The sequence below is a fragment of the Mesoplodon densirostris genome, chromosome 12, assembly GCF_025265405.1.
Source record: "Mesoplodon densirostris isolate mMesDen1 chromosome 12, mMesDen1 primary haplotype, whole genome shotgun sequence".
NCBI lineage: Eukaryota > Metazoa > Chordata > Mammalia > Artiodactyla > Ziphiidae > Mesoplodon > Mesoplodon densirostris.
In genome coordinates, this window is record NC_082672.1 from 59275320 (window position 1) to 59302229 (window position 26910).

General features: G+C 44.8%; 1 protein-coding gene and 1 pseudogene across 3 annotated transcripts in view; one reads left to right on the forward strand and one right to left on the reverse strand.

Annotated features, from left to right (window-relative positions):
- FAXC (failed axon connections homolog, metaxin like GST domain containing) overlaps nt 1–26910 on the forward strand; it is a 71076-nt gene that overhangs the window by 26857 nt on the left and 17309 nt on the right. For all 3 annotated transcript variants that reach the window (XM_060115141.1, XM_060115140.1, XM_060115139.1), the window contains one exon: nt 5838–6061. In XM_060115141.1, the coding sequence (XP_059971124.1) occupies nt 5838–6061 (224 nt within the window). The remainder of the gene's footprint in view (nt 1–5837; nt 6062–26910) is intronic.
- Nucleotides 18950–19362, reverse strand: LOC132500271 (small ribosomal subunit protein eS12-like; annotated as a pseudogene).

A 26910-nucleotide genomic window follows, 5' to 3' on the forward strand; every position in this document is an offset into this window, starting at 1 on the left:
GAGAGGCTAATCTAATGCCTGTGAAACGTGGTGAAATTACAGAAGCATATTATATGCTTTCACACCCTTGAGCATTTAGAGTACAAGTGAAAGATGGCAAGGATGTTGCATGACCCAGAAAAAGGCGTTCTCATGCTTGGGAAGGCCGTATGCTAAGACTCATTCGTCAGACAGTAGTTTGCCATGGTTTGCAGTTTCTCACATGTGTACTAATAGTCATTTCTGCTATGGGCCAGGCCTCATGTTAGGTTATAATGAGGGATATCGTCATTAAAACATCAGAGGTCTGCTTTTCTTTCCTGCCTTCCTCATCTGCTTTAAAAAAGTTTGAGCAGGGTTTACTCTTCTGTTCTAAGATAATCAATATGGAAAAAAGAAAAAAACCCTTTGACCTCATTTTGTAGGAGAGACCAGATACACCAGTTGCGATAACGAAAATGAGTATCAACTTCCTGAGAGAGGCTCTCAGAATGAGAAATTGTTTTCATTGCTCCTCTTGGTCTAGTTTCCGAATTGGCCTTCCCCGTCCTGTCCAGTTAGTAATTCATGATGCCTTGTGCAGTGGGCCTCTTCCCAGCGGAGAGTGGAGAGGCAGATCCCGGAGGAGAACGGCGGCCGCCCCGTCCTCTTCATTCTCCATAGGCATCTCTCTCTCCATTTCCCTGTGTAAAGACTGTCAGCCCTTAGAAACACTACTTAGCAGAGGCTGGCTCAGAAGTGAAGGCTTCTCATTCAATCTGTAATTCATTCTTTCAGCAAACTTAGTGAATGGATGACTACCAGTAGGTGATACTGTGCTGGATGGGGGCCGGGAAGCAAGGTGACAGAGATGCTGTCCCTGTCCTCAGATGGCTCCCAGGGGAGGGAGGCACCCAGCTTGCATAGTGGCCAGCGCCGGGGGAGCGTTTGAAGAACCGAGGCCAGGCAGCCAGCACCTGCCGGAGCGATGAGGGGAAAGCTTCCTGAGGAGACGGTGCCACAGCAGAATCTAGGGCCAGCCAGGGTGGCAGGCGAAGGGGCCAGGTGGGAGGGGAAGATGAGGATGTCCAGGCAGAGGGCGCAGCAATCTGCCAAAGTTTAGAGGCAAGAAAGGGGTGTCGGGGGGGGGCATGTGTTATTCTGTGTGGTGGGTGCACGGGAGGCAATGCAAGTGTTGGGGTCCGGCTGTGGGAGGGATGGGAGGCTGGCGTGCCAAGCTAAGCAGCTGTGGGGATTTAATGAATGACTGAGAGGCAACGAGGTGCCATTCGATTTGTGTTTTAGGAGGCTTTTTGTGGCTGCCTCGGGGGAAATGGATTCAAGGAGGGCCTTGAGGGGCTGTCAGGAGAGCTGCAAGGAGGCCACTGGTCCTCACGGTTGAGCAGTGATGCAGCCTGCACTGCAGTGTTAACTGAGTTGGAGAGAAGGGCAAAGCCACAGGGTGACTGGCTCTCAGGAGTGGGGCGTGGGGAGCGGTGAACAGGAACTCCTGGGGTTCTTTCTGGTTTGGGTGAAGAGTAGCAGAATTGGAGGGAAGGGAGAGGATGGATCCCACTTTGGAAATGTCGGTTTGAGCTCCCGAGGCTCCTTCACCTGGATCTGTGGACCTCAGGGCAGAGGTCTCATGGGCAGTCCTCACTTTGAAATCATGAGTGTGAAAATTAGATCACCCTATGAGTGACATGTAAGAAGCTGGAAGGAATAAAGAGAAAAATCTTGGCAACATGGAAAAGGTGAGAGGAAAAGCAGTAGAGACGTAAGCTGAGGGAGAATTCTAAGAGGATGATAGTGTTGGCTGCTGCTGAGAGTTCAAGAAAGATAAAGATGGAAAGAAAATGTATTTGAACTTTGCAATAAGAAGGGATTGTTGACTTGGACGAGAGTGGTTTCGGTGGAGGGGTGGGGATGGAAGACCCACCACGTGGAGAGTTTTCAGGAAGCTTGGGTGTGGGAGGACATGGATTAGTGGTTGTTATGATATGGAAGCATGCATGAACGATGTCTTTGACCTGTAGAAATTGACCTGACATTGTCATTTTTACACACTTTATGGGGCTTGACCCTGGAAGAGCCTGCCTGGCCCTCATTTGCTTCTCTTCCCTGATACTGGTCTGTAATTTGGGGAGTGAAAGAGAGGAAAGAAATAGAGAGCAGGGTGGGAAAGAGAAAGGAAGAAGGCCAGACGGTTTCTGAGGTTACTTTTAGCTGCAAAATTCTGAATCAACCCGGTGTTTCTTCTGTGCCCTGCATCCGACGTGCTAACGCAGGTGGAGAACCTTACACCATTGCATCGGGGCTGGGAGGTGTTTCTCTTCCCTGCTCGGCTGTGAGGCCCGGACAGCAGCTGCCCCTTCCCTCCCCACCTGCTCCTCTAACCCGTTCGTCTTCTCAGACTCTCTTCCCAGTGCTCCGTCCTCGTCTTCTGGCTGCGCCCTCATTTCCTGCTCTCAGAGGAGACCAAGTTCATCGGGGGGAACCTGGATCCCCTCTGCAGCCCCTCACATCTCCATCTCACAGAGAGCGGTGTCCCTACTTCTCTCCAAGCTGGCCCTTCCAGCCTGGCCGTCTAGTCTTCTCACTTACCCTTGAACTAGGTTTCTTCCAAACCACTCCTTTACCCTAGAAACTTTCTTAGGCGACCTCAAACTCCTCTCACAGCCTTGAAACTGCCCCCGCCATGCCCCTACCCATAAATTCTTTCTCTTGAGTCTAAACCTATCTTGTGAATTCGCAACCTTCAGGACATCCTCCCTTGGAGGTTCCATGGAACCTTCAAATGCAACAGGTTAATTCATCTGTCGTCACCTAAATCTGTCCCGCCTTGTGTATGCTGGTACTGGTTACCATCCACTCTGACCATCAGCCTGGGAGATGACTTCCTCTGTGGTTTCTCCACTTCTGGTCCTTTCCTCACCTTACCACACATCTAATTATGTTTCTTGTCTGCTTAAAACCTTTTGGTGGTTAAACTTTGCTTTCTGAATAAATCTTAGCACCCTTTGCATCAGACCCCTCCTGAGCCAATCCTTGCCCACCCTTCTAGCTTCAACTCTTACAAGCTCCCTCAGGCATCCCGGACCCCAGCCGCCCGTCCTGAAGTTCTTGCAGTTCATAGAGAAGCCAGGGCTCTTCGTGCACATGCCTTCTGCCTCTGCTTCATGCTGGTGAACTTCTGCTCATTCTTCAAGATCAGCTGTGCTTGTGATAAAGCCCGTGCAGTTTGTCTACAAAGAATGTATTCTTTTTCACATCAACCTGTCCGTTTAGAGCCACCATATTCCTCATTTTTACACTTTACATGCTTCCTGAATGCTATCATTACCTGGTCATACTTAACTTCGGATAATTTAGTTTTATTCTCAGATCACTGACTTCCAAAATAATCAAGGATGGGATAGGCCTTTTATTGTGAATTTAGATCTAGTACAGTTAGAATCAAAGTGCTGATTATTCTGAAGAAATTTGCAAGTTGACACCCTCATGACTGCAGGTATAAAAAGAAGAGCAAATAGAAAAGCGTTTTGTTTGCATGTTTATAAAGAATCTATTAGAATAAATGAAATCTTTTATATCAAAAGTGTTATTGACGCACTGCATATTAATTAGTCACCATTGCAATGTACTTTTTCCTCTTGTCAAAATTTCTTTCCTCCTCAATACTTTATTTTGAGATCCTTACAAAAAGAGGTACACAAATATTTCTCACAAGATTTGTAAGCATCTTTTAAAAAGCTAATAGAGTTGTGGTTATAATACAGAGTATGTTGAAATTGGTTGTGGGACTTTTCAGTAAAAATCAGGAGTTGTGGTTATAATACAGAGTATGTTGAAATTGGTTGTGGGACTTTTCAGTAAAAATCAGGAAGGCTTAAAAAAATGAGAGAAATCTTTTTTTTTCTTTTCTTATTTTCATACTTAGGAAAGAGCACTGAAAAGAATAGAACTATATAAAATGATCAAAATTTCAGGGCCTTATTTTCCACTTTTGTTTTTTTTTCTTGAGGTGGAAAGTAGCTACAGTTGGCTATCAACCCTTGCGTTCTCTCTGTAAAAAATATTTTCATTCCTCTGATGTTTTCCAAGTGACCATTACTGCTGTATCAACCAACAGTGGGAGTAGGGATGACTCCAGTACAGCTTTTATTGCTCACTGTGAGGAAAAGCTAAAACAGCTTCTGCCTGTACGCCTACAGCTACGTTTTTCTTAGCCTTCAGTGGGAAACCCTTTTAATTTCTATCTACCAACACTATGAACCATAAAAACATTCCTACAATTGCCCAGGTTCAGAGAACAAACTCAGCAAAGGCCTGGGTATTGCAACCAGCATAGCACATGAGCAGTGAATAGCTGCTTAGCTGTCCACACATACTACGCAGGAGCCCCTGGACGGGTGGGTGTTTGCCATGAGCACCACCCAGATGGGAAGACTGATCCAACCAAGTTCCTTTGGTGTTCATGCTCACTCTAGGGTCCTGGAGAACAAACCGAAGCAGAGAGCTGCCTTTCTGGAGAATGAATCATTTATGTACTATTTATCATTTATATGGTTTATAGTAAACATAGACAGCTATACCTATTCCCTGATCCTGTCAAAAAGGCAAAAAGATTTCTTTTTAAAAAATCCTTTCATATCAGGAAATATAAAATGCATACTCAAAGTGTATAAGACAAAAATGTGCAGCTTAATTAATTAACACAGAGCATAAAAAAGAATAATGCCATTTGCAGTAACATGGATGGACCTAGAGATTATCACACCAAGTGAACTAAGCCAGACAGAGAAAGACAAGTATCATATGATATCGCTTATACGTGAAATCTAAAAAAAATGATACAAATGAACTTATTTACAAAACAGAAATAGACTCACAGACATAGAAAATAAACTTATGATTATCAGAGGAGAGGAGGGATAAATTAGGAGTTTGGGATTAAGATACACACACTACTATATATAAAATAGATAGGGCTTCCCTGGTGGCGCAATGGTTGAGAGTCCGCCTGCCGATGCAGGGGACACGGGTTCGTGCCCCGGTCTGGGAAGATCCCACATGCCGCAGAGCGGCTGGTCACGTGAGCCATGGCCGCTGAGCCTGCGCATCCAGAGCCTGTGCTCCGCAACGGGAGAGGCCACAACAGTGAGAGGCCCGCGTACCGCAAAAAAAAAAAAAAAAAAAAGGTAATAAAATAGGTAACCAACAAGGACCTACTGTATAGCACAGGGAACTAAATTCAATATCTTGTAATAACCTATAATGGAAGAGAATGTAAAAAAAGAATACATGTATATAAGTATATATATATATTTATAAAACTGAATCACTTTGCTGTACACCTGAAACTAACACAACATTGTAAATCAACTATATTTCCATAAAAGTTAAAAAAAAAAACCCACAGAGCGCAGACCTTTGTAACCATTACTTTGATCAAGAAAGAAAAGCCAGCACCCCAGTCCTTGCCGCCTCCTTCCCAATGCCCCCCACCCCGCCACGTAGGTACTCACCGTCTTGTCTAAAAGCCTTTTAAAGTGGGTTTCTACTTGTTTTCTGTGGGGCTGGCTGAGAGAAAGCAGAAGCATGGCCTTGGGGGCTGGGGGATCTGCGGGCAGCTGCAGTTTGGTGGGATGGTAGCATGGCAGGCTATCTGCGTTTGTCACTGTTTCTCCCTCGGGCCCTAAGTCCAGGCATGGACTAGAGTCTGTTGTAATATCTGCCGTGCAGACTGCTCTTTGGAAAAGCTGCAATGATTCAGTCCTCCAGAGTGTGCTAAATTCCCAACCCCTCACTGGAAATTGAATCTGTGGACCTGCTATGTATCTAACGCACAGTAGTAACTTGTTTCCACGCAATTGCAGGACCTTAGCTTATTGCCAGTGGGTGGACAATCTCAATGAGACCCGGAAGATGCTCTCTCTTAGTGGTGGCGGTCCCTTCAGTAACCTGCTGAGGTGGGTCGTGTGCCACATAACGAAAGGAATCGTGAAACGCGAGATGCACGGCCACGGCATTGGCCGCTTCTCAGAGGAAGAGATTTACATGCTGATGGAGAAGGACATGCGGTCTTTAGCAGGGCTTCTGGGTAACGTACCATGTCTTCTATTCTATATTTTCTATCCTTACTTTTTGCATGATTAGTAAAGCACTGTTAGTTTACTGACTTAAAGTTTTATTTTTGTTCGTTTCTTTGCTTCCACATGTAGGTTGCAGTCGCACCATTTAACCAAGTCCCCTAATTTTCAGGAGCACATGTCTCTCTTTTTAATCACTAGAGCATGACTGTTTCTAGTGTGGCGTGGCCTCGTGTAAAGAGAACGTGGAACATGGTGTAGCATTACTAACTGGCTGTAAGTGATGCTGGCGTTTCTGAATGTGTTGTGAGCCAGGGGGGATTTTGAGCAAGGAAGCTCTTCTATTTATAAACAGGTCAGGGTAAAAGGCTGTTTATAAACACCTCTGCTCAGAAGATTCAACTGGGTACTGTCAACATCAAGCTAAGAGAGATGCTGACCCAACCCGAGTACACGTGCAACATTTGACATTTTCTCACCTCTTTCATTTCCCTTTGTAATCCGAGTCCTCCTCTTATTAGCATGTCTTAACTCTTCTGATTTTGTATTTACTGCACCCAGTGGGTTTAGCTGTGTTGGGAAGCCTCTCAAAGAGAAGCACAGAGCGGCATCTGTTCGTGGGTGGGTGAGGATGCTGAGGCGCGTGACATGCCCTTGCTCACCTGGTCGGCTGGAGGTGGCTGGGCTGATGTGACTTTGTACTGGACAGTTTGCATCTCAGCTCTGACAGATCACAAGCAGATCATGTGAATTCAGGAGCTTCAGTGTGTGGGATGATGGCCTCTCCCGGGAACAACTAACGTATACGGAGCCAAGGTCATAGGACCTAGTCCTTTGGGGCTGCTGATTTTGTCTGGGGACAGTGGGTTTTCACCGACCCTCTCTCAGCACCCTCATTATCTATTCTGGAGCACACTAGGTACTTCACCTCCTCCGGGAAGTGGGGTTTGGGATTTGTTTTGTTGAAACCTACCTGGTGCCAAGGAAGTGGGGGCTGTGCTGGGTGTAACCACCTACCCCCCCCCCCGCCCCATGCAGGGTGACCCACTCTGATAGGCTCCTTCATGCTCTTTGCTCCACTTACTGGACCTGGAGTCCTCCCCTGAACCTGGCCTGCAGGGGGAGAGCCCAACAGGGCATCCAGCTCTTGGCCCGCTTTGTCATGTGGGGGGGTTGATGCCGCTGGGCTCCTGCTCTAAGTAGACACTTAGGAGCCCTGCCTGGCTTGGAGGTTGACGCTGTCTGGACCTCCTGGTGCTTTGCCTCCCTGGGCCCAAGTGGGCCTGCCTGATGTAGGTATGAATGGAATTTGCCTCGAGTTTGCCTCGTTCCTTTGGAAACTTAGTGTTGGACTCTCGGCCTCGCACAGAGCAGGTGCACAGAGGGCCATTTCCTCCTAGCAGTGGCTCTATCTGCTCCTGGCTTCCTTCCCAGCTCATGCTGTTGGGAGTCCCAGAAGGCCAGGAGTGGAGATGCTGAAGTGATGACAGCTCATCTCTGACAGCAGTGTTCGTTCCTTAACTAGAGTGGGGTGATCATCTCCCTTCTAGAGCATTTCTGGTTGGGAGAACCTGGGGGCGGGGTGATAGCAATGATAACGATAACGCCAGTGTCTCTCTGGTATTTAAAGACTCAGAAAAATGCTTCCACCCCAGTGATGGTGAGATGGGAGACAAATGAATCACTGATAGCTAGGCTACCAGTGGCAAGTATTCACAACAGCATCCCAAGTCCAGGTGATTTTCTAGGATGAGAAACTGAGTGGGTTACTTGCAAAGCTGGATTTTCCTAGAGTTATATTCTGTATGGGGGCCCAGGGAGCAGTCTAGCTTTGAACTCTATCACAGGAGAAGCACTTTTTCTGCATTTGGGGAGGGAGAGGCTCTGAAGCTGAACATCATAGTTTTTCTTACTAAATGAGGCAGAAAGCAGCTATTTCTCCCTTCACCCAGGGTTATAGCTTACTTTTTTTTTTTTTTTTTTTTTTTTTTTTGCGGTACGTGAGCCTCTCACCGTTGTGGCCTCTCCCGTTGCGGAGCACAGGCTCTGGATGCGCAGGCTCAGCGGCCATGGCTCACGGGCCCAGCCGCTCCGCGGCATGTGGGATCTTCCCAAGCCAGGGCACGAACCCGTGTCCCCTGCATTGGCAGGCGGACTCTCAACACCTGCGCCACCAGGGAAGCCCTATAGCTTACTTTTAATGTCCGGCTGCCTAAGAGACTCAAAATGCAAAATGACTTTTTATTGAATTATTTCAAGATTTGGGGAAATTGTCCAGGGATGTATTTGACTCATTAGGATAAATTAGTTGTTGCCGTTTCAGTTCAACTGACCTCAGTGATTTGACACCTTCTATGTGCCAGGAGCTGGGAGATTGATTACAAAGATGAGTTAGAGCTTGTTCCCGCTCTCAAGTGCCTATAGTCGAGTGGGAGGGATGAACCTATAAGCCAGGAGCAGGCAAATTACAGCCCATAGCTGGTGGCCTATTGTTGTTGTTGTTTTGCTTTTTTAAATGGCCTGTGAGCTAAGAATCATTTTTACATTATTAAAATGTAAGGAAAAAATCCAACAGAGATCAAATGTGGCCTGGATAACCTACAGTTTTTACCATCTGACCCTCCTTTGAAGAAGTGGTTACCACGCACAAGTGCACGAGTCGGGCTGCGGTAGGGCCCGTGATAGAGGTCTGTGCTCCCAGGGGCAAAGAGGCAGGAGAACCGTGCAGGGCTGTAGGAGAGGTGGCAGCAGCTGTGTTGGCTCAAGAAAGTAAACAGTTGTCCCCATGCAGAAAATAAGGAAGCGTCTCCCAGGCAAATCACGAGAAAAGGAGTCCTGGGTGAGGGGCATTTTGGGATCATGGTTGAAATGAAGATCAAAAGGTAGTTGGGGCCATATTATAAAGGATAATAATTATCACGCTCAGAGATGTATACTTTATCATACAGGAAACATGGAGGTGGGAGAGCCTGACAGCATAGTTGGGCAACATGAAAAAATGATATCTTCATGTCAGAAAGGAGGAGTCAGAATTGTTATTTACTGAAATTAAGAGATTAAGTAGCTAAAATAATGGAGAATCAACTAAAGTTATAACAGCTAATGGGAGTGTCCAGTAAATCTGCAAAGGTTGCAAGCATGCAGACATCTACAGTTTTCTTGAGTATCCCAAATAAGCAATTAGAAAATACAATTTAAAAAATCCATTCACAATAGCAATAAAATTTTAAAATATTAGAAATAGAATTTGTCAGAAATATTTAGTATCTAGAGAAATAAAAATAAACAATCCTAATAAGAGAGAGAAGGATTTTTAGAAAAGAGGGTGTACCTTGATTGATTGATTGATTGACTCATTCGAGAGTGATGACCCGAGAGCCAGAGGCAAACCCCAGCTTCCTCACTAACTAGCTCTGAGACCCTGGGCACATTTCTTAACTTCTCTAGGCCTCAGTTTCCTTATGTTTGAAATGGGGACAATCACCACGAGAAGAAAAGTAATACATGTAAAGTGCTCAGAATGGTGCCTGGCATGTTGGAAGCAATCAAACAACAAGCAAGTTAAAGTACAAGGAGGAGAGGAAATTCAGGAAGGAGAGGTTCAAGGTGCTGTGAGAGCTGATAAGGGGGTCGCCTAGTGGTCAGTGCTAGTCCCTGTTTAGTTCTGCGTGGTCCCCTGACCCCTCTTTATTTATTTTTTTAAAAATAAATAAATTTATTTATTTATTTATTTATGGCTGAGTTGGGTCTTTATTGCTGCATGTGGGCTTTCTCTAGTTGTGGTGAGCGTGGGCTACTCTTCCTTGCGGTGTGCAGGCTTCTCATTGCAGTGGCTTCTCTTGATTCGGAGCACGGGCTCTAGGTGCATGGGCTTCAGTAGTTGTGGCATGTGCGCTCAGTAGTTGTGGCTCGCGGGCTCTAGAGCGCAGGCTCAGTAGCTGTGGCGCACGGGCTTAGTTGCTCCACAGCATGTGGGATCTTCCTGGACCAGGGCTCGAACCCGTGTCCCCTGCATTGGCAGGCAGATTCTTAACCACTGTGCCACCGGGGAAGCCCGACTCCTCCGTTTAAAGCAGAGATACCCTCCATGTAGTAAGTGCTTGATTGTCACCTCAGGCGAGAAGGGCACACATTGTCTGTTTCCATCCTCCGCCCCAAAGGGTAAGAGTCTGAAGAGCATGAAAGATGTAAAAATTAAAAACAAATGTTAGGTTTTGGGAAGCGTGGGTGGAGGCAGGCAGCCTCGTGGCTGCACAGGAGGGAGTTCTGGAGTCAGATCCCTGGGTTCAGACCTTGGGCTCCACCACTTGCCAGCTGTGCAACTTCACATGAATAACTTAAGTTTTTTTCACCTGTAAAATGGGGGTTGGAACCTAGAGAGTGTGTGGACTAAAGGTGCTAATTTATGCAATATACTTACTATGTCTGGCACATAATAAATGCCAAATAAGTATTAGCTATGACCATTATCACTTTTACAGATTTTGTATGTAATACAAGTTCACTAGGAACATTGTTTTCTGGGGAAAAAAATGTTTGTGAAGAAAACCATTTTTCTGATTTTTAAATTTATTAGTTAATTATAGAAATTTGAGGGACTTCCCTGGTGGTGCAGTGGTTAAGAATCCGCCTGCCAATGCAGGGGACACAGGTTCGAGCTGTGGTCCAGGAAGATCCCACATGCCGCAGAGCAACTAAGTCTGTGCGCCGCAACTACTGAGCCTGCGCTCTAGAGCCCGCGAGCCACAACTACTGAAGCCCACGTGCTACAACTACTGAAGCCCGCATGCCTAGAGCCCGTGCTCCACAAGAGAAGCCACCGCAGTGAGAAGCCCGCGCACCGCAACGAAGAGTAGCCCACGTTCACGTCAACTAGAGAAAGCCCGCGTGTAGCAACGAAGACCCAACACAGCCATAAATAAATAAATAAATAAATAAATAAATAAATTTATAACAAAAAATTTTTAAAAATAAAAATATCAGAAAAGTATTTAAAAAAATAATTTTGGTAAGGTTCAGAAAAGCATAGAGAAGGAAGATTAAGTCCTTAATCTTATAATGTACTGCTAACCACAGTTACCATTTTGGTGTGTATCTTTCCAATATTTTTATGCATAATTTTGAATCTTATATATGATTACCTGTATTATATATGTATGAATATTTGTGTACACACACATACATAATTTTCCAACCTGTCTTTTCCCTGTATAATATATTGCACATATTTTCCTCTATTATCAAGTATTCTATACCATGCAATTCTGTGTGACTGGTATCACATTTGATGCCATAAAAGCTGACTAAGATTCGTCAGTAAAACTCTGTTTTGCATTCTGCCTCGCTCATATTTCCGTCCTATTATTAATTCTGAGTCTACAGGTATGCACATGAAGTGGAAGGAAACTAAGACAGAATGAACATAAGAAATGTGTAGCTGTATCCCTCATTAGCATAGAGATCCCCAGCTGTGGCCATTAGAGGTGAGATTAAAGTAAGAATAGAGGATGGAATCTGGTATAAAGTAACAGCACCCATTTGGCTGTTGAGGAAACCGAGGCACAGGAAGGTTGAGTGACTTGTCCACAGCTGCACCAGTCATAAAAAGTGGAGGCAGGAATCAAATCCAGGCTGTCTGATGCTCGTCCCCTGCTATTTTCTGGCCCAACAGCTACCCTGCAGTTCCTTGGGAGCTGAGACTTAAAGTGGAGTGTGTGTTATGTTATGTCAGGATGACTCCTTTAGAGCATTGTCTGAAGTTGTCAGAACTTTAACTGGCAAGTTAAAATGTAATCTCCGAGGTACTTTTACAAGCTGTTTTATGACGCTGATCTTGGAGGCTGAGAGCAGCATGAACTATGGAGTCTCATCATTGATGTCCGTTTCCTGGGCTTTGTGAGTTGAAGTCACCCCCATGCTGAGGAGGCTGGCTCCCAGCAGAGATGTGTTAAAACTCCAGGCTGAAGTGTACAAGTACTTGAGGAGAAAAGGTCTCTTTTTTAGGAGCTGTTATTGAAAGAGCCAAGTAATAAAGTGGAATTTGTAAATGAAAGTGAGAAAAACAAGCTGATTTCCAGCCAACTATACTTGATTAATATAAAGTGAAATGCACTTTTCCCTCCTGGTCTGAGTCATGAACATGGCTTGGGGAGTCTTTAGTTTTCAGAGTCCTTGTTGCCATTGGGTTAGCACATGTCAAAGAGCCAAATCTATTGGTTATTTTAATAAACACCAATGTGTGATCTTGGCTATTTATTAAAGAGGAAAGGGATGCAAAGTAGTGATTCCTTTCAAAGGCAGCAAACAAAGTGAGTCACTTGCCACATGTGCTTCATGTCACCCTTTTCAGCATGTATAGTTACAATGTGGTATAATTTTTCAGAATGATTGTATTTTGCTATTGAACTGAAAAATAAAATCATTTAAAATTTATTTATTTGTTTATTTTTCAGGTTGTAAATAATTTCATTTTTTAAATGCATAGATATTCAACTGATCACTTAGTTCTTTAGTTAAATAATATATAGAAGATTAAAACTGGCTTTGTGATTAGTAATAGAAAATCTCTAGCCCATTTTTAATCAGAAATGCCTTTGGGGTTCCATCCCTCCAGACTGAAAAACCTTGCTATGGAGCAGAAATGGTGATGTGGTATATTAATTTTGTATCCTGCAACTTTACCGAATTCACTGGTGAACTCTAGTAGTTTTCTGGTGGCATCTTTAGGATTTTCCATGTATAGTATCATGTCATCTGCAGACAGTGACAGTTTTACTTCTTCCTTTCCAATTTGGATTTCTTTTATTTCTTTTTCTTCTCTGATTGCTATGGCTAGGAATTCCAATGCTTTGTTGAATAAAAGTGGTAAGAATGGTTATCCTTGCCTTGTTCCTGATCTTAGGGGAAATGCTTTCAGCTTTTCACTGTTGAGTATGATGTTAGCAGTGGGTTTGTCATATATGGACTTTATTATAAGAGAGCTGGTCTCAGAGAGCTGGGACTCCAGAGCAGGAAGCTGGGCTTGGTAAGAAATAGATTGGGGGTCTTGTAGCTGCAGCACAGGAGCTGCTCTCTTTGGGAAGTGTGGCTTAGGTTGTTGCCAAACTTTTTCTGCATTAAAAAATTTATTTATTTATTTCCTTTTGGCTGTGTTGGGTCTTCATTGCTGCACGCGGGCTTTCTCTAGTTGCAGCGAGCAGGGGCTACTCTTCATTGCGGTGCACGGGCTTCTCATTGCGGTGGCTTCTCTTGTTGCGGAGCATGGGCTCTAGGCATGCGGGCCTCAGTAGTTGTGGCATGCGGGCTCAGTAGCTGTGGCTCACGGGCTCTAGAGTGCAGGCTCGGTAGTTGCGGCACACGGACTTAGTTGCTCCACGGTATGTAGGATCTTCTGGGACCAGGGCTTGAACCCGTGTCCCCTGCATTGGCAGGGATTCTTAACCACTGTGCCACCAGGGAAGTCCTTTTTCTGCAGTTTTATGCTCCATGTCTTGTGGTTCTCAAGCTTCTCCTAGTTGCAACGCAAGATTGCAATATGATGCTTTTGGAAAGCAGCTTTTGTCAGGTGGACCGGAACTAAGGGTTATAAAGGAAAGTTGAGGTGGCAGCTCCTTGTGTGTGGGCGTTGGGGGTGGGTTGAGGCTGGATCTGAATTTCTTCTCTTGTCTCTAACTCACCCTCGGGTTCAGGCTGGGGAAACAGGCTGCAGGATGGGGGTGTTGGTGGTATTGATAGTTCAGACTGTTACAAAAGGTTCTTAAAAAAACTGTCCATTTACCTGATTGTGATGAAGCAGCACAGAGGACTGAACTCTAATGTTTGTTTGCTTTTGACTGGACTTTTATAGACCCTGCATGGTGATGCAGCACTTATGTCATGGGAAAAGCAAATGAATAATTGGCAGCTAGAGTTGGTTTGGGAGACATAATCATATGGGGGAGAATAATAAAGGTGCAGTTTCAGTTATGAGGCTCAGCTGGGCACTGTTGGTGGGCAATAAATAACTGCTGGATGAATGAAGGAAAGAATGAATGAATGTCAGGACACGTTTAGCAGGCAGCCCACGTGGCAGTCCAGGATCTGTGGGTCTGAGAGTACTTTCTGAGCAAAAAATTGAAATTTGTGAATGCTTTTAAGAGGTAGGATCAGAAATAGTGCTGGGCTCTCTAGGTGGAAACTGCAATTTCCTATCAAAGAATGCTCTTTTTAGCCATGGCTAGAGACCTTAGGAGGGAGAGTATACTTGTAATAATTAGAATGCAGACTGAAAGATAATGCCTTTGACTTAGGACTGTATGAGTCTGACTGTATGGGCACACATGCATTCAGCTCTTTGAGAGGGGCTGTGAGCAAGTTGGGGACAGCCCTGGCTACTAGCACTGCCACCTGAGGGAGATCTTGTAATACTTATAATAGCAACACTTGTGAGAAGTGCCACCCTGGAGAAGTACCAGGTGCAATGAGGGCATTTTTTGCAGGGGAAACTGACATGGTCAAGGCTACTTTGAGGGGATGACATTTAAGCTGGGCTCTGAAGATAAACGGGGGTTAGGCAGGCATGTGTGTGGGGAAGAGGAATCGGACGCGGCAGGGAGGAGATGAGCATGGAACGTGGAAGGAACTCCGCCCGTGAAGGCTCTGAGTGGAAGAGCAGCCGGGAGCCTTCAAGGAATGAAAAGATGGCCAGTGTGTCTGGAAACTGCGTGAGAGCAGAGGTGTGGCACGAGGTGGAGGTAGGCAGGGGCTAGATCATACAAGCCTTCCACGTCACGTAAAGAACGCAGGCTTTGTTCGAAGAGCAGTGAAAGCCTTAGGTGGTTGAAAGTAGGGAAGAGGCGGGACCTTATTTATGCGTAACCCGCTGGAGGGGCCGAGGGTGGATTCGGGGCCCAGTGAGAAGGCTGGTGCAGTCCAGGAAAGGTAAGATGGCGTTTGGACTACGACCATGGCCATAGAGTTGGGCATAAAATTTAGTGATTTTAAATGTGTGTGGGGGGGTGGGAGGTGGTGATGGAGAGGGCAGGGGTGAAGAATAACCAAGTTCTCAACACGAAAATTGAGTAATAAGCAAAGTAGCCATTCCCAGAGCTGGGGATCACTGGAGAGAAAGGGAGGATCACGAATTTCAGTTGTGGATATGCCGAGTTTGAGATCCTGGGAGCCAGGTGCATGAGTGGAGAGGAAGTATATGAAAAAGGCAGCCTTCTGAATCAGTGGAGAAAAGATAAATTAATTCAGTAAAATGGTGTTGGGACAGCTGGCTAACCATCTGGAACAAAATAAGTACAATCCAGACTTTGTCATATACCTGAATAAATTCCAAATGGATTAAGCACTTCAGTGTAAAAAATAAAACTGTAAAGATGACAGGATAAAATATGGGAAACATTTATATAATGTTAACTTGGGAATATTTTTCTAGTAATGGCACCAAAGGGAGAAACTATAAAAAGAAAGGTTGAATTGGTGGATTACGTGAGAAAAAGAAAACAAAAATTGCCATAAATAAAGTTAAAATTGAAATGGTAGGTTGGAAAATGTTTGTGACATGTGACAAAGCAATATTACTGAACTTGTGAAGAACTTCTGCAAGTCAGTAAGAAAAGTGAGTGCCTGAAAGGGAAAATTGGGCAAAAGACATAAAAAGGTAATTTGCAAAAATAATACAAATAATAAACACATGAAAAGTGTTCAATTTCTTTAGTAATCAAAGCAGTGCAAGTTAAAAAATCAGGCACCATTCTGTTAATCAAACTGGCAAAGTTTGTTTTTGTTTTTGTTTTTTTTAATAGTGTGAAGTAGCTGCAGGGGTGTGGAAGAGGCACTAACCTCTGTTGGTGGGAATAAAAACGAGTACTTTGGGCTTCCCTGGTGGCGCAGTGGTTGAGAGTCCGCCTGCCAATGCAGGGGACACGGGTTCGTGCCCCGGTCTGGGAGGATCCCACATGCCACAGAGCAGCTGGGCCCATGAGCCATGGCCGCTGAGGCTGTGCGTCCGGAGCCTGTGCTCCGCAACGGGAGAGGCCACAACAGTGAGAGGCCCGCGTACCGCAAAAAAAAAAAAAAGTTGTTTCCGCAAGGAAGCCTTGCTGGAACTTTCTCCCAGAGTGTGTCTGGCAAACCTGTTCCATGCTCCCAGGCCCCTGGTACTTTCTTCCCCAGAGCACTCCCTGAACCTTCTCTGCATGGTAGGCTTGACTGTCTCCTCAGCTGGACTGGGCACCAGGCCTGGTGGGTTGGTTTCTGACTCTAGGGCCCGAACAAACGCCTGGCACACGTTAGGCTTTCAGCAAGTGTTTGTTGAACAAAGGATGCAATTTTCAGTTCTGGGAGCCATCTTTTAAAAGGAATGTGGCCAAACTAGGGTGTATTCAGAGAAGGGTAGTTAAGAAGGGGGTTAGTCTCAAAAAACTTTCCTATGAGGAATTTGAATATACTGGGCATGGATAATGTGGAAGAGTGCAGATATAAGGGTCATAAACTAGCCTTTTTCAAGCGTTGAAAGTGGGTATTGGCTTAAGCGTTGTTGCAGGTGATGGGCGTGTTTGGGCAGAGGACAGAGGGGGACTGGGTGTGTATGAGGTGAAGTAACAGATTGCAGCTCAGGGTGTGACAGCCCTGTAGAGCAGACCCACCTGAAGTTGGGAGGGCTTGTCTTATGATGTGGTCGGAGCTGCCGGTTTTTGGAGTCACCCCTGAGGGTGAGGACCACCATCAGGATAGCTGAGGAGTCTTTTTACAGGCAATACGATGTTTAAGTAGAAATGGTCTCTGGGGGTCCTTTCAGTTCCGATGATTTGGTGATTTTATATTCATTCTCTAGAAAGAAGAGCAGAGACAGTTTTCCAAGTTATAAAACATATAAAATATGTTTGTCATTTACTATAGGGCAGACAGAAGGGCTGGTGTGGGTGCTGGAAGGAGGACAGGTGGGTAAAGAGCCATGGAAGGGGCCACATGAGGGGACTGTCTTGGTTAGGGTGACCCTGCGTGGGTCTGTCTTCATGGCTCTTAGCCCAGTCCTTCCTTCTTTCCGTGTCACCAACCTATTACGCAGACTGCAGGGGTTTTGTGTGTGTGTGGATAAATCTTAGACACTGTTTTTAACAGCATCCTGAAGGTGTTGTAGTCTTAACAGCACCCCTGAGAGACAGTTATTTCACAGAAGGGAAAGCCAAACGAGGGTCAGAGAGACGAGGGAACCGGTCTCGGGCTGTGCAGCTAATGACAACGCGTTTCTTTTGCTGCAGGACAACTTCTGTATATTTGCATTGGTGGTTTGTTAAAATCACCTGCAAGAATAGTAATAATTTGACCTGGAAACCATAAATTCTATTTTTACCTGTATTGATTGGGTCCCCGTGAGTGCTTAAGCTTTTTACAACTTCATATCGGAATCCGATACTAACTGAAGTGAACTGATCTACTCTGAAAGATCCTTACATATTACTCAATAACTCTAAATTGCTTGCAGTTGCTAATGGAGAGGACCATTAGATCAGATGCTCAGAGGGCAGCACCTCTTCTCTTCAGGCATCGCATCCATTCCAGACTTCCAGAAAGAGGGAGCAATGGAGGCCTGGGGGCCTGGCCATCTTAAAGACCCAGGGATTGGGGGGGCCAAGCCCTGCTCATCCTAAAGTGTTTGCAGGACTTCCCTGGTGGTCCAGTAGTTATGGCTCCGCGCTTCCATTGCAGGGGGCACGGGTTCCATCCCTGGTCTGGGAGCTAAGATCCCACATGCCCTGCGGTTCAGCCAAAAATAAATAAAGTGTTTGTATGGTTACGGGGACGAGGAAGTTGTGGCTCATTTCTTTTCCAGGTTCGTTGCTGCGATCTCAGTTGGTAAAAATCTGTTGATTATCCAGATTAAAATGAAATGGTAATCAGTGCTGAGTTCTTGGAAATCTTTGTGGCTTATTTAGCAACACAAATTGGTTGATGTAATTCTGACAGAAGCAGTCTGGTTTTTGCTTTGTCCTGGGGGTGTTCTAGCTGTTTCTTCCCTGAGCAAAGTGACTTTGTGTTTAAATTTTCAGGGTTCCAATTCCTGAATGATTAAAATAAAAGCAAAAAAAGAGGAAGACGATTCACAAGATAGTGCCATGTAGACAATAGATTCTTAAATCTTATGTAGGTATGTACGTGTTAGGGATGAGCACAGAATGAGAAGGCTCAGTGCTTTTCCTGGGTCGCCAGATATGGAAACCCTCCCCATTTGTGTCGTGGGATTGGGGAACTTTCCCTTTCCACTCCTCTCTAGTTCTTGTGGCTGGACTAGCACACAAGACACATTAACAGGAGAAAAACAAATTTTCATTTGCGAACATGCAGGTCTCATAGAAATGGTACCTAAGAAGTGGCCAAGGAAGGGAGCTTTTATATTTTTTAGACAAAGAAACAATATGGGAGGAATTGACAGACAAAGAAACTTGGGTTTTGGGTGCTCAATTAGTGAAGAATCTAAACAGGGTTTGGGCTTGGGGTAGTCAATTAAAGACGTAACGAGGTTTGTTTATACAGGCTTCTCAGCCCCGAATTCCCTGTCTCTGGGTGGTAAGGGTCTCCTTCTACTTCCAGAGTCAGGGAGTGCACCTTCCACATGGGAGATTGATTTCCTGTTTTCAGGGAGACAGAGAGGAGGGTCAGAGTGTCCCTCTTGCACTGGCCATTTCTTTTTTTTCTTTTTTTTTTTTTTTTTTGCGGTACGCGGCCTCTCACCGCTGTGGCCTCTCCCGTTGCGGAGCACAGGCTCCAGACGCGCAGGCTTAGCGGCCATGGCTCACGGGCCCAGCCGCTCCGCGGCATGTGGGATCTTCCCGGACCGGGGCACGAACCCATGTCCCCTGCATCGGCAGGCAGACTCTCAACCACTGCGCCACCAGGGAAGCCCTATTTGTTCATTTCTTGCATTTGAAGGAGTCCTCAGTGACATCTTTGGCCTGACTGAGACTCTTTGCCTTAGTCCTTGGCCACCACGCAACTGCAGCAACCACTTTACCGAGCTTCCCTTTCTTGTCAGTTTTACAGAGGCCCCCTCATTCCCCTAGTTTCTTGTTGTCATCAACTTGAATTAGGTTGATTTGGTCTTCAGCACAAACAGCCTCCACCAGCTTGACCCACACAGGCTCATCACACAGAGATGGATGCGAGCACACAACGATGGGCTCGGCGCTGGTCTAAGGCTTTGGCAGCTTCCCGAATTCCACGTGCGAGGCCATCGGTGGATGAGGGTGGTCTTCGGTACCTCCTGTAAAGTATCGTTAACGTCCGTTACACCTTCCAGCAGCAAAGCAATGCCTTCCTCAGCCATGGCTGTGGGTTACAGGTGGAGCCGAAACTGGAAAACACCCGCCAGCTTGGTGGCAGCAGAGAAAGAGAACCTTTTCTTTATTTTAGTTTGTAATTTTGGATTTTTAGAAGTAGGGAACTTTTACCTGAAGGAGAGGCTTTGAGGAGTCTCTTCCTTGCTGTAAGGCTGATGGAAATGACATTTCTTGGGTGTGTTGAAGCACAGAGGATTCAGGCTTCCTCCTCCCCCGGAGGCTTCATCCTCCATTTCAACTCTACAGATTTCCAGGCATGAGACGAGGAGGCATTAGTCTCCTGCTGTTTCAGGTGTCGCCCGATTGTTGGCTGGCGGGTGTGTGTGTGTCGGGGGGGTGGTGGGTGGGGTGTGTGTGTGGGGGGGGTGTGACCTTCTAACACATGCAGGCACATACTTTTCATGTATTAAGTCATTTACTACTCACAGTGATCCTGTCCGTGGGGAAATTTAGGCTCAAAGAGGTAACTTGTCTGGGAACACCTAGCTATCATGGATTTGAACTGAAGTAGTCTAGGAGAAGCCAGAAATCATTGCCGAACACTTTTTAGCCTTTGTCTTACTCATTGGCTCTTCTGACCCTTTTTCCCTGCTCTCCTTTTTAGGTTCCTTAAATGTTGATTGGTCTCAGAAGCCAAGCCCCCCACCCTCTATTCATCTCCTGAATCCAGCTGTTTTCTGTATCTTCACTTAGACTTCCCACAACCATGTGAGATTCAGCACATTCCCAAACAGAACCCCTCACCCTCCCACCAAACCAGCATCCCCTCCTGTGGCCTCTCTCTGTGAATGGCACCATCCTCCATTCAGTTATTCAAGTTGGGTGCCAAAAGTCATTCTAGATTGCTCCTTCTCTGTTGCCTTCCACCTGGCTTTCAAAGCCCTAGACTGCCTGGGCCCTGCCTTCTTTCCAATCTCATTTCTTAACCCTCACCCCTTGCCCACTCTGTGCCAGCCATCCTTGTCTTCTCTCCGCTTCACAAACACACCAAGCTTATCCTGACCCTGGGGCACTTGTCCTAGCTGTTTCCCTTGCCTGGAATTCCCGGTCTCCAGATCTGTGCATTGGTAGATCCTTCTCAACATTCATGTCTCTGGGTAAATATCAGCTCCACAGAGAGGCCTTCCCTGGCCACCCAGTCTAACATAGCTGTCAGTCACCCTCTATCACATCACCTTACTTTAATTCTCTGCATTGCACTTATCACTGGCTGATGCTTTCTTATTTATTGATGGATTTGTTTATCATCTCTCCATGGGATGTAAACTCCATGAGAGCAGTGACCTTGTCTCTTCTGTTAGTCCCAGGATCCCAGCACCCAGAGCTGTGTCTTGCATATAGTCAAAATAATATTGATAAGAGCTGACATTTGTGGGGCATTTCCAGTGTGCTTAGGCAGATAGTAGTACAATATATAATACCCTCATGTGGTAATATGTGCTTTCATAATAATATACATAGTGTATATTATATATTAATTATATAACATGCAATAAAATACATATATTATACATATGATATATGTATACTATGTACTATAAAATACCTACTATATACAATATATATCATATGTACATATATATATGTGTGTGTGTATGTATATCCTCATGGTAATATAATAACAATACCTATTCTCATATGGTTTGGTGAGAATTAAATGAGGCAGTATTAGTAACAGCTTATTAGGATTATGATTGTCATTAGTATTATTATGCCTGGTTTGTAAATGAGGAAACTGCGGTACATAGTGGTTAACTACCTTCACAGGATCACGTGGCTGAGACGTGGTGGGGTCAGGCTTGGACCCAGGAGTCGGGCTGTAGAGCCAGATGCTCAGTAAGCTCACTGGGAGCTCACTGGACACCTTAACCTCTTAGCTCCTTTCTGCCCCACAGCCATAGGGGGAGCACCCAATGTCTGTTGCCTGGATTTTGCCACAGATTCTTAGCTGATGTCCCAACCTCCAGGTCTGCTTTTGATTTCTACTAGCGTGGTCAATCCGAACTGTTAGGCTCCCAGTTCTCTTAGACTAAAATCCAAACTCCTGTTCTTCATAAGCTAAATTCTCTTCACATCTCTGCCCACATTTCCTACTTCTTCCCCATGTGCACCTTTATTCCTAAAGCACCAAATTACCCTTGGGTCCCTGAACACACTGTGCTGTTTTGCAGCCTCATGCAAAACCGAGGCTGTTTCCCTTGCCTTGCTTAATTTAACAGATTCTCAAAGCTTGTTTCGACTACTTAGAAACTTCCTTAGTGTTCTCCCTAACCTCCTCCAACCCCATGGGGCTGCCTACATTGGGTGTTCTCTTCTCTCCTGTTTCACTTTGTGCACAGTTGGATCATGGAAGTACTATACTGTACTCTTCTGGGCTCCTGCTATGCTCCCCTACCCACCAACCTCCAGCCTTCCCTCAGCCTTTCCTGTGGACGTTATCATTTTGACTGGCTTCCCTCCAATCCTGGTACCTAAGAGAACGCCTGGTAAATATTAGGCACTCAGTAACTATTTGCTGAATGAATACTAACTTCCAAAAGGAATTTGAGGCAATCCTATATAAGACAGAGCATTATAATATATTCAACATTAATACAAACATTTCAGAAACCAACTAGAAAAAAGTTATGGTCTTGGAATGAGTTTATTCCTGGAATTGGGCACAATTTAACTTTGAGTTTTTTGGCTACCAAGATAAAAAGGGAGATGTGTGGGGGCAGTTTCATCTTTATTTTCTAGGAAAAGGAAAAGGTTCTTCAATTGAGACAAGTTTTTTCGTGGTCCTGAATTCTAGGGAGAGATTCTTCCATGGAAAGGAGATTGGATTTCCTTAAGGACAGTGTTTTTGAATGTAAACATTTGTAAAAAAATTTTCTCATTAAAAGCTCAAGGTTTAATGTTGAATTGCAGCTCCAAAGGCATTTGTTTGGGGTCCTACTTTAATACAGTGCCTGTATTTTTTATTTGGATATATTTATTATAGGGGTGGAGCTTAGAGAGCCTAGAGATTTTGATAACTTACCCAACAACCATAGCCCAGGCACCTCTTATCAATAGATCCACTTTCCAATGTAAGTTATCTTTTGGGAGGGGAAGTGTGTGGGTTTAGGGCAAGCTTTGGCAAGTCCTGAATCAGCTATTTTACATTTGGGTCTTTGGTGACTACCAGGGGTTTAGCTTTTCCATGTTGTTCGTTGAAGAGATTTCTTGCATTAGACACCAGGTGGTCGGTCCACCTTTGGAGGATCTCTCATCAGAACTTAAGGGCCTGCACAACTACTGCATGCCACAACTACTGAAGCCCGCGTGCCTAGAGCCCGTGCTCCGCAACAAGCGAAGCCACCGCAGTGAGAAGCCCACGCACCACAATGAAGAGTAGCACCTGCTCGCCGCAACTAGAGAAAGCCTGCATGCAGCAACGAAGACCCAACACAGCCAAAAAAAAAAAAAAAAAAAAAAAAGGAAAAAAATTAATTAATTAAAAAAGGAAAAAAAAAAAAAAAAAAAAAACTTAAGAGCCTGACTTGTGCTGCCTGGTTCGAAGACCATCTTGCCTTCATGAAACAGTGAGCTCCAGCAGTGTGGGGCAGGGCCACTGTAGTTCTTCACAAACTGTTAGCTCAAGCACCTATATAAGCCCTGGCTGAGCCTCAGAGTTGTACATCCTAGAGTTCTGTGCCATCAAGTGTGGGGAGGGATAATTTTGGTCTAAAAGATTTAAGGACAAAGTATTATAAAATAGTCTGCATTCACTGAAAGCTATATTTACTGAGCACTTGTTGGGCGCCGGGCACTGGTGGGTACTGGGGGATACAGTCTTAGTGCCCAGGTAGAGCTCACCATCTAGTATGATTTCTGTCTTCACTGATTTTAAAATCTAGACGGAATCATAAAAGAACCATTCTGATGAGACTGTCAGGGCAACCATGTACCAAATAAACTCCTAGGTAGCTGAGTTGGTTCACCTGTCAGATGAGGATGATTTAGGATTGTCCATTTAAACATTGGGGGGGGGTGTCTGCCAAATGTTACCATTTGAGATTTAGCATAGTCGATACAGTCTCTTCCCTTGGCCCCTTGTCAGTGAACAAGATCAGGTATTTTTTTTGTTTGTTTTTTCATTATGAAAATTTTCAAACACACAGAAAAGTAGAATAGTAGCCCAGTGAACAGCTTTATAACCATCACCTCTATTCAATAGTTGTTAACATTTTGTCATATTTGCCTCAGCTATTTTTTTTCTTGATGTGGATGTATTTTAAAATTAGTTACAGATATCATGACATTTAACCTCCAAACACTTTTGAAGGTAGCGCTGATATTTTCCTCATGTGGTCAGCAGCCTCCAAGGTGGCCCCCAGTGATCCCTGCCTTCAGGGATTCATCCTCTTGGGTAATCCCCTCCCATTGAGTGTAGGCTGGACTTATTGATTTGCTTCTAAGAAATAGAATATGGCAGAAGCAATGGGATGTCCCTTCCAAGATTAGGTTATAGAAAGATTGTAGCTTCTGTCTTGCGCATCCTCTCTCTCCTGTTCTTGATCTTTCACTTGCTCTGATGCAAGCCAGCACGGTTGTGAGCTGCTCTATGGAGAGGTCCACATGGCAAGGAACTTATCTCTGGCCAGGAGCCAGCAAGGACCTGAGGCCTGTTAACCATGTGAATGAGTTTGGAAACATCCTCCCCTAGTCAAGGCTTGAGATAACTGCAACCTGACTGACATCTTTTTTTTTTTTTTTTTTAATATTTGGGATTTTATTTTATTTTTTTTAATTAAAAAAAATTGAAGTGGGCTTCCCTGGTGGCTTAGTGGTTGAGAATCCGCCTGCCTATGCAGGGGACGCGGGTTCGTGCCCCGGTCTGGGAAGATCCCACATGCCGCGGAGCAGCTGGGCCCGTGAGCCATGGCCGCTGAGCCTGTGTGTCTGGAGCCTGTGCTCCGCAACGGGAGAGGCCACAGCAGTGAAAGGCCTGTGTGCCGCCAAAAAAAAAAAAAAAAAATTGAAGTATAGTTTATTTACAATGTTGTGTTAATTTCTGCTGTACAGCAAAGTGGCTCAGTTATACACATATACAAATTCTTTTTTATATTCTTTTCCATTATAATCTATCCCAGGATATTAAATATAATTCCCTGTACTCTATAGTAGGACCTTGTTGTTTATCCATTCTATATGTAATAGTTTGCATCTACCAACCCCCAACTCCCAGTGTATCCCTCTGCCTCCCCTCTCCCCCTTGGCAACCACAAGTCTGTTCTCTATGTGTGTGAGTCTGTTTCTGTTTCATAGATGAGTTCATTTGTGCCATATTTTAGATTCCACATATAAGTGATATCATATGGTAGTTGTCCTTCTCTTTCTCACTTACTTCACTTAGTATGATAATCTCTAGTTGCATCCCTGGCTGACATCTTAATTGCAGCCTGTGAGAGACCCTGAGCCAGAGGCACCCAGCTAAAGCTGCCTGGATTCTTTTTTTTTTTTTTTTTTTTTTTTTTTTTTTTTTTTTTTTTTTGCTGTACGCGGGCCTCTCACTGCTGTGGCCTCTCCCGTTGCGGAGCACAGGCTCCGGACACACAGGCTCCGCGGCCATGGCTCGCGGGCCCAGCCGCTCCGCGGCATGTGGGATCTTCCGGGATAGGGGCACGAACCCGTGTCCCCTGCATCGGCAGGCGGACTCTCAACCACTGCGCCACCAGGGAAGCCCTGCTGCCTGGATTCTTGACGCACAGAAACTGTGAGGTAATAAATATTTGGCCTTTTAAGCTGCTAAATTTTTGAGGAAATTTATTATGCAGCTATCAATAACAAACACACCTACATAGCTCCAATCCCATTAATCCTAGTAGGAGCCTCTTTGAGCAGCTGCTGAGCTGTGAAGGGTTCATCCATGTTGTCAAGAGGGAAGAGTGCTTATCCTGCTATGATGGGCGGCAGGCATCGAATTTCAGTTGCCTCCAGTTACATAGATAAAAGGTTTTACATCTTTTAGAAGTAGAGTCTTATCTTTTAGTCTCTCAGGAGACTATTATTACTACCCATTCTGATTTTAGCAGTGTTCTTTTCTTGGCTGTGAAGAAACCTGGATCCATTCCAAGATTGTAGAGCTTGGCACACAGGAGGTTTCTGTCTCTGGATTCAATCATCTTTGAGAAAGTAGTGTGCAATGGGGAGAGAGTTATGTGGGACATTCTTAACCATCTAATGGTCAGGATACATGGACCAGAATGTTCAGTAGGGTAGTAATAAGGCCTCCCACAGAGTAGGAGCTAAAGACTCAGTCCTACACTTGGAAAGAAGCATCACACAGAATTCTATATGATATCCAGCATACTCATGCACATATCATTTGAGAAGGTATCAGATTCCCAATTTTTTTTTTTTTTTTGGCCATTCTCAGACCAAGGATCGAACCCAGGGCCCGTCAGTGAAAGCCCTGAGTCCTAACCACTGGACCACCAGGGAATTCCCTAGATTCCCATTTTTAAAGATGAGGTCAATAACAGTTTGATTCCATCCAAAGGGATCTATGCCTTTTGTGTGAATCTGAGTAAGGTCCATCACTCTGGGCAGGTGCTAAACAGTTCTGGTGGTTAAAGTTTGCACCAGTTTTTGGTGATTGCTCAGATGTTTGAAAATGGTTGAAGATCCTGGATTCCAGCTAAGGTGAAACCTGGGGTCCATAAAATGATGACAGATCCTCCAGAAATGTGGAGTCTGCTTGCAGGGCCCTGATGGCCAGACATAAAACCTGCCATTAGAATCTGCTACTATTCAACTTTTTTAAAAGAAGGATAAGTTCCTTATAAAAGGATTTGAATTTAAATTTCAGCATGACATTGAATTCAGTCTGATGTGTTGTTTCATTAATTAAACCGTATTTGGGGGCTACCAGATAGTCTTTATTGAATAAAGAGACAGAACAGCTGGTTCCTCTGATTACCCAAATACAGAATAGCCAGGACAGAAATGAAATTAAGGGGAAAGCCTCTCTTGGGATGTAGTTTGAGTAGGGTGCTTTATATTCTTTACCCTCAGAAGGTGTACTTGGGAAAGTGAAACAGGGGAGACCCATAGAACTTTTATACCCCTCAAATCTCACTGTTTCAGTTGAATGTCTAGTCAGACTCAAAAGCAGCAATATTTCAGCAACTTCAAGAAGAGAGATAAATAAGAAGGCCGATCATCAGTGAGTCAGTAACGCTGCGTCATCGTTAGAGACGTTAGCTATGGTTCTTGAAGACTTCCAGAAGCTGCTGTTGAAAGTCATTAAGTTATAATAATAAGTGAGTCTGAGCAGGCATTTGCCTCCTCCTGAGAAATATCTTCCTAAACTGGATTTCCTGTGTGTGAAATTTTTCCACAACTGGTACAAATCCTTTATCCAGATTTCCTAAAATTACAGTATATGTGCATGAATGCTTTGAGTGCGTGGAGTTCAGAAGGTGCTCAGAAACATTAATAGGAGGACTGAGGTACAGAAGAGCAAGTGCAATCCCATCCTTATAGTGGGGAGTGTATGTTCATCCTTG